At 29.2% G+C, this 7406-nt stretch overlaps 1 protein-coding gene across 1 annotated transcript; it reads right to left on the bottom strand.

Annotated features, from left to right (window-relative positions):
• Positions 1–2350: 2350 nt before the first annotated feature.
• LOC120134067 lies at positions 2351–4442 on the bottom strand. Its single transcript, XM_039150545.1, has 6 exons — positions 4043–4442; positions 3874–3977; positions 3520–3617; positions 3232–3434; positions 2809–2861; positions 2351–2606 (listed from the first exon to the last, which is right to left on the bottom strand). The coding sequence occupies exons 1-6, from the start codon at positions 4440–4442 to the stop codon at positions 2565–2567; spliced, it is 900 nt and encodes a 299-aa protein (XP_039006476.1). The 3' UTR covers positions 2351–2564.
• Between the last annotated feature and the right edge of the window lie 2964 nt (positions 4443–7406).

Here is a 7406-nt window from a genome sequence, read left to right as displayed (position 1 = left end):
TCTGGGTTTTCTTCTTTCTTCTAGTTGTTGCAGAAAGCTGGTTTATATGCACAGAATTATGGTGAGGGAAAATTCAAGAGTCAAACATCAACCAGTCATTAACACGTTGATTATACAAATCACGAGGATTTTTTGCCTTTTCTGGATTCGTTTAAATTGGTCTATTAATTTAATAAATTGGATTTAAATGCAATGAATAAAAAATATTATTCTTGACATTCTTTGAGGTATTGTATTTAGCAATATTTCTTTAAAACTATTTATTATATATATCGTTTTCTGAATTTACTAGTAGTATTAATTTAGCACTTAAGTTATTTACCATCAGTATTTATAATAATTAAGATAGCTGCGATTAAATGAAAATGATTGTAAATAAAAGAATAAACAATTTTAATTGAAAAATTATATATAAGAAAAACTACATATAAAAAAGAAAAATTTTATTATAATTAAAGTAAATTACGAAAAATTTATATAAAATTACGTCAAAATTTGGAATCATAGTTACCTTCAAATTAACCGTATCATATTTTATTTATGTGTATGCATAAATTACAAGTGATATTATCCATATAGGATTAATTTCTTCATATATATATATATATATATATAAAAGACGATTATAGACAACCATGGGTCAGATTGGATAGAGTTTTAGTTCAATCTTATCTGATTCGAGAATTATACATTTTTCATCTGAACTTGATCTGATATAAGTTTAAGGAAGTCCCTTCAATTTGAAACGTGAGTAGAAATTTCAAAAAAAAATTGTTTCCAACCCGACATGACGCAAGTATAAAAATCATTTTTATTCAATAAAATAAAGACTTAATTAAAGAAAGTTATAAAAAGATGAATATTAAAACAATTATTCCTAAATATGTAGAAGAAAAATATATTATATATTATCTCAAATCGAGTTAATATTTTTCACTATAAACTCGAATCTACTCCAACCTCACTCAAAATCATTTTTTCCAAAAATAATCTTAATTGAAACTTATTAAATTCGGATCAAATTATATATTTTATCCGACAGATAGGTTATTGGTCGCTTTAGGCCGTGTAACAATCGACAATTAATACCAGACAATCATAGAAATGATTATGTCTATTCATAATTTTTAATAAGTTTTATTCGCAAAACGCTATTGTAACAATAAACATTTCATGGTAATAGTTGTGATTATTCTCTTTTATTATCGTTTTCAAAGTATTTAATTATAACAATATATGAAAAATACTTGCTTAAGGGTTTTGATGCACTCGTTATTAAAGTTTTTAAATTTTGTTTTCTGGAAATAACTTTCAGCTGGGCAAGGCAATTGTATGTACTTGTATCTTTCATGCACGCATGCTTGGCTTTACTTCTCAAAATGAATATTACATTATTTCATTTTAGTCCTTCACTATGCATAAATAATCATATATATATTATCATAAATAGTTTTATGTGGTTCAAAAATTTATTTTGTCTTGAAAACATATTTCTAAAAGATGATGTCAGCATTGATCGTATTGATCGAATAATCATAAAAACATCATTTTTAAAATATTTTGAAGGTTATTTTTTAAGAAAATGTAAATTTTACAATTAAATCAAATAAAAAAATTAGAATTTATGAGTCAATTACACGTTGAGAATGCCAGGATACCTCTATCGTATCCAAAAATCGGTACATTTAAAAAAAATCAAATATTGTCTCATTTCTAAGAAGATAACGAACCACCACAAAAAAAGTATTAGTAATAATCCCAACAATGATATTTGGGCAATGAGTTAAGCGGATTTCGACTGAATATTTGTTTATACCTAGTTTGGGTTAGGATTAGGCTTTAATTTTGCTCGAGTTTAGGATTGTTATCAATATTACGCTTGGGATTTAATTTTACCTCCGAGCCTGATAGATGAGCCCCTGATAAGATTAATGTTCACATATATACTCAACACATAAATACAAATAGTAGTAAACTGGAGGTTAGCAAGGATAAGAAGTCGGGAATTTAATGGAGGGGACAAGATAAAATTATAAAAATTTTGAGGGGTCAAAACTAAAAGAAACCGTTTTCAAGGACTTAAATTCAATAATTAACTTTTAGAAAGAGTCAAAAGTATATTTTTCCACTTAATTAAATGGTTAAAAGGCTTAAATTAAATGTTCAATATTAGAGAGGGACTAATAACGCAAATAATCCATTAATCAGTAGGCCTGTACAAGTCAAGTCAGGGTCTAATTATTAAGGCATCAATTTAAAAATTAATTAAACTTAAGGATCAAAATTTTACTTACCTAATTTTGAAATTAACAAGAATATTTAAACCAAAAATAAGCAAGTACTTCATTAATAGAATGAGATTCTTTATACAAAGGCAGCTTTTTGTATATAATGCTAGATATATTTACAAACAGTAAATCACATATCTTGTAGTATAAAGTAAGCATACACCATTGTTACTGGACTCCGAACCACCGGATCATACTTTGGGAACCAACAACTGCTCGTGCTATCCCCTCGACGGTCTTCTTCTCGACATTGCGGTGGTCTTCTCAATGTAGCAGCTAAGTGTTGGTTCCTTCTGCATTCTTCTCATCTTCAACATCCTGCATATATGGAATCATATGTTACAATTTATGACCAATTAAAGAAACGAAAAAGAACCTTGCTATAAACATCAATGAATTGAGGCAACATTTAGCATGTTTGGTGTTACATATTGAAGATCAGAGGATGCAACCAGAAACATTCTTGGGAGCTGCTTAAGCCACTATATTAAGGGGTAGTTTAAACGTTATTCGAGCTTACCGAATTTCCGACCTTGTCAAAATCATCACCAAAGCTCCCATCATCACCATCATCTGAAAGATGTGCCAATAATTAACAAAATGGAACAAAATGGAACAAAATTGAACAAAAGCATTTCCCAAATGGTTATCTATCAACAATGAAGCTTGCCACATATCTTACTTATCCTGGATGTAAACACCTCCTCCAAGATCAATATATTGCATTGAATCAGCTAAAGAAAGTTAAGCTACACAATCCATAATCAAGCTTTAACATGATTCAGGAAAAACATCCTTTAGAAAATATAACTTGAAGATAAAAGTCACCAACATATTCAAAAGCAAGCAATTCACAATATCAAAGCTGCAGGAAACAAGAAATTGTACATCGATATTATATATCCGCAATTAAACACAAGAATTTTGATGGAAGCGAACATACCTCCACCACCACCATCACAATCTTCAAAATCTCCCAACAAAAATGTATCCAAATCTTGCTCGGTAGATGCCCTCGAAGTTTTACTTTTCAGACTAAATTCCGATTGCTCTGTCTTAGTTATGGCCGTTTTCTTGGGTTCGTCCTCTTTTGCTCCCTCCTGCTTCGCTCTCTGTTTAACTTCCTCCATGTACAGCTTCTCATAACTAAAAATAGAAATACCTTACATCAAATAGTAATTTGATCCCTTATCCTAAATTACCACTATTATAATACTAATCGAACACTTACAGGCCTACATGAGTACTAACAAGAATGAAATATATCCTCCAAAATTTTCTTTCTTTCATCACACGCGGACACAATTCATATCTTAATTTCTTGATTTCCTGCATAAGAAAATTGTGTTTTACATAAATTATTAATGATCAAAGTACAATATCCGAAACGATTGTTGCATACTTCGATGGCAATTGAAATTTAAAATGATAAAAATTACACGAAAATTCATCTAAAAACAAACTTTTAACCACAAATTTTACTTTTTTTAGCATTTTTTCGTTCAGGTTTAATTAAAAACGTCAATCGAAATGCCAAAGGTAGGCTATGAAACATAAAATCTAAAATTTATATGCAACTTTTTACCTCAACAGTAGTAAGAACAAGAGTGGCATGCCTCTCTTGCCATTCACTCAGATCCTTCCGTACATTGGTCCCCGCAGCACTCGCATCAGACGGCTCCGGTTCATCTACTCAAAAACTAAATTTTAAATTTTGATTTTTCTTTATATATATAATCGAATGAAGTAATTACCTTGGACAGAGGATGGGAAGTTCTGGAAAGTACTAGAAGTGAAACCTCTAACGAAGTCTCTCAAATCATCAGTAAGACCAAACTTCCGGAGTTCCGAATCGTATATTGGCGGAGGATCCGAGAAATATGAACCGGGAGCAGCAACGGAGAGGGATGAGAGTTGAGGAGGGATAATATCGGAAATGGACTTCGAGAGGCTCTGGAATTGGATTTGATCGGCTTGCTGGAGAGCCGTGGTTTTGAATTCATCGGCTTTCTTGGAGGCTTCAAGAGCAAGTTCCCTGGACATCTTGGCCGTTTCGGCGACTATATCAGCGATTTTGTTCGGCGTTGTTAGGGTTTGAGATTTCTTCGCCGCTTCTTCAGCTAAGGATTTGGCGCGCTTCCAAAAATCTTCCATTTTTTTGGAATCCAATGGATTTTGAGATTCTTTGAATCTTCTCCGCTGGTTATATACCTTAGTTTTCTTCACAAAACTACGTCGTGTCAATTTCGTGTATATTTTCAAATTTACTATTAATATATTTTTAGTTTTTTAATGGTTCTTTTAACCTCTAAAAATTAACTAATTAAGATGGTGATGATTCGATTTTAATCTTGATTAACTCATCAAAATCTTTTTAATTTTGTTAGTCAATAACCATTGTTTGTTTCACGTAGTTCGTTTTTCGGAAAATGTTTTCCAGTATTTGATTGGAGGAAAACTGGTTGGTCAACGTAAAGCATTTTTCTGATCAACATAATTTCCTTTGTATTTTCTGAAAAATGACTTAAGGTCTGATTTTCCGTAAATCATTTTCCGAACTTTTCACTTCAAAAAATAAATACTCAAAATAATTTTATTTTATGAATTTAATATTAATAAAATATTTTAATATCATTTTAATCAAAATATTAATTATTAAAATATTTAAAATTATATTTATTAATATTTATAATAATATAATATTATATTTTTAATATTATAATAAAATAATCAATTATATTATAATAATATAAGATATTTATATTTTAATTTTAATAGTATATAATAAATTATTAATCAAATTTAGATTATTTATTAATTTCATAGAAATAATATTATTAATTTATTAATAATGAATAATATTGTTTATATATTTAATATTAATATAATAATATTTTAATAAAGATATTTAAAATATACTAATTAATATTTTTTTAAATATAATATAACACTATTACTTTAATAAATAATTAATATAATTTATAATATTTTTATTTCAATAAAATATACCAATATTAATATTTTTATTTATAAAATTATAAAAATAATATTTAATAATAAATAAATTATTTTAATATTTTAAAAATAATTATATTAAGTTTTATTGTAAATAATATTATTTATTATATTTAATATTTATAATAAATAATTTTTAAAAAATTCATCAACTAGTGGAAAAAAAGTTTAAACAACATCTTCCAAACATCGTAAAACGTTTTCCAGAAAATGTAATTCATTTTCTATAATTGATTTTCTAGAAAATCAATTACAGCCAAACAAACAGACCCTAAGATCAATTATAATGAATCACTCATGTATTATCTGTCTCGACGATTACTTTCGTTTAATCTAGTCTTCATGTACACGTATGTCTCGAGAATTAAATAAATGTTTATTTATTGAAATTAAATAATTTTTTTCATATTTGATGTTAGTTTCATCTTTAAATACACATTTCCCCTAAGAAACTTGAATGTAACTGGTAGTATTTGTTTAAAGATAACTCTTAACAATTTCACATTGAACGTTTACATTATTGACATTCATGGTGCTTGAACTTAGACCCTCAAATAATAGCAACAATTTATTTACCACTGATGTCACTTGATTCGTACATAATATTGAACTCTTAAATATTATAAAAAAATGTGATAGTTAACTATTAGTAAAATACAAAACTAGAATAAATCATACGTCATTTTATTATATATAAAAAAATTAGCTGACCATATTCTCATATGTAATAGGGTGAGGAGGAGGTAAGGTAGTAGGGTGCCCCCAAGGCCAGATTGAGAGCAGCTTTCGTGGAAGACCTCCAGCAGTCAGAATTATGAATTGCCCACCGTGGGACACGATCCCACGACCACAAGGTTAAGAGCCTTGCGCTCTACCAACTGAGATGGACGAGAAATTCTGTCATTTTATTATTTATAATTGTTGAGAACATTTTGATATTTCGATATAACAAATTAAGATAAATGAATTTTAAGATTTTCCAAAAGATTTTCTAAGTATATTCGATATAATTATTCGAATATCAAAATATTACTCCAAATCTTTCAAATGTCATTTTTAATCCTTACTCAAGTGTAAAATTAAGTTTTAAACTTAAAAGAATTTCAAAACAATTTTAAAAAATATTTCGAACCATTTTAAAGCCAAAAATTTCAGATTGCTCAAAGGGAACTAATTCCCCCCCAAGGGGATATCGATTCCCCCATGTTCAACGGTCGAAATATTTGAATTTTACACTTAGGGAACCGATTCCCCATGAGGGGGTACCGATTCCCCTCACGCTCCAAGTTGTTTTATTAATTGATTTCACACTAAAACGGCTCTATTGACTCCACTAATCATCCCCAACGTTCAGAATCATTTGAAGGTGTATTTAAACAAGCTTAGAAGTCATTGATCAATAACAATAAACAAAAAATCAACAAGAATCAAGAGAGAATCAAAGAGAAAGCATCAAACCTCAAGTTTGAGCATTTTCAAGCCTATTTCATTCAATATTCATTTTTGCTTTCAAGAACACTTATTGTGCTCAATTGTATTATTCTTGAGTGTTCTTTCTTTTTTCTAGAATTGTGCAAACATCTTGCCTTGTGAGGATTTTCTTGTAAGTTTGCAAAATTTGTATTGTTCTCTTTGGGAAAGAGTGTTCTCAAGAATTTGGGGTAAATTTTTTTAGGGATTTGTAAGGTTACTCTTTGTCCTCAAAAGAAAGACAAATTAGTGAATATGTGGAAAATTCTTAGTGTGGATAGCTAAGGTAGTGGACATAGACTTTGGTTGAGAAAGTCGAACCACTCTAAATCGTTGTGCAAATCTTTTCAATTTTCTGCAAAAGCTTCCACCGAAATTTTTAATTGTCAATTCACCCCCCTCTTGGTCGATTCCATCGATCGATTAACTCAACAATTGGTATCAAAGCTTAACTCATTTGAAGGTTTAATCACCTCTTGAGTCGATTCGGGAAGAGTTACATCGATAATCAAAGTCATCAATGGCCTCCACTTCAAATGTCGACTCCGGTCTCGATTCGATGCCCGTTAACAAGCCTCATTTCTTCAATGGAGCTAACTATGCCTATTGGAAGAATAGGATGATATATTTCAT

The sequence above is a fragment of the Hibiscus syriacus genome, unplaced genomic scaffold (genome assembly GCF_006381635.1).
Source record: "Hibiscus syriacus cultivar Baekdansim isolate YM2019G1 unplaced genomic scaffold, ASM638163v2 tig00110597_pilon, whole genome shotgun sequence".
NCBI classification, from domain to species: Eukaryota; Viridiplantae; Streptophyta; class Magnoliopsida; order Malvales; family Malvaceae; genus Hibiscus; species Hibiscus syriacus.
Note: the sequence above shows the minus strand (reverse complement) of the source record. Positions and strands in the feature narration are given on the sequence as shown.

Excerpts from the sequence above, each read along its gene's own strand:
- LOC120134067 (XM_039150545.1), bottom strand. The coding sequence starts at position 4,442 with ATGGAAGATTTTTGGAAGCGCGCCAAATCCTTAGCTGAAGAAGCGGCG. Across the intron at positions 3,978-4,042 it reads CTTCCCATCCTCTGTCCAAG|ATGAACCGGAGCCGTCTGAT; the intron begins GTAATTACTTCA and ends GTTTTTGAGTAG. Across the intron at positions 2,862-3,231 it reads TTGTGATGGTGGTGGTGGAG|ATGATGGTGATGATGGGAGC; the intron begins GTATGTTCGCTT and ends CACATCTTTCAG.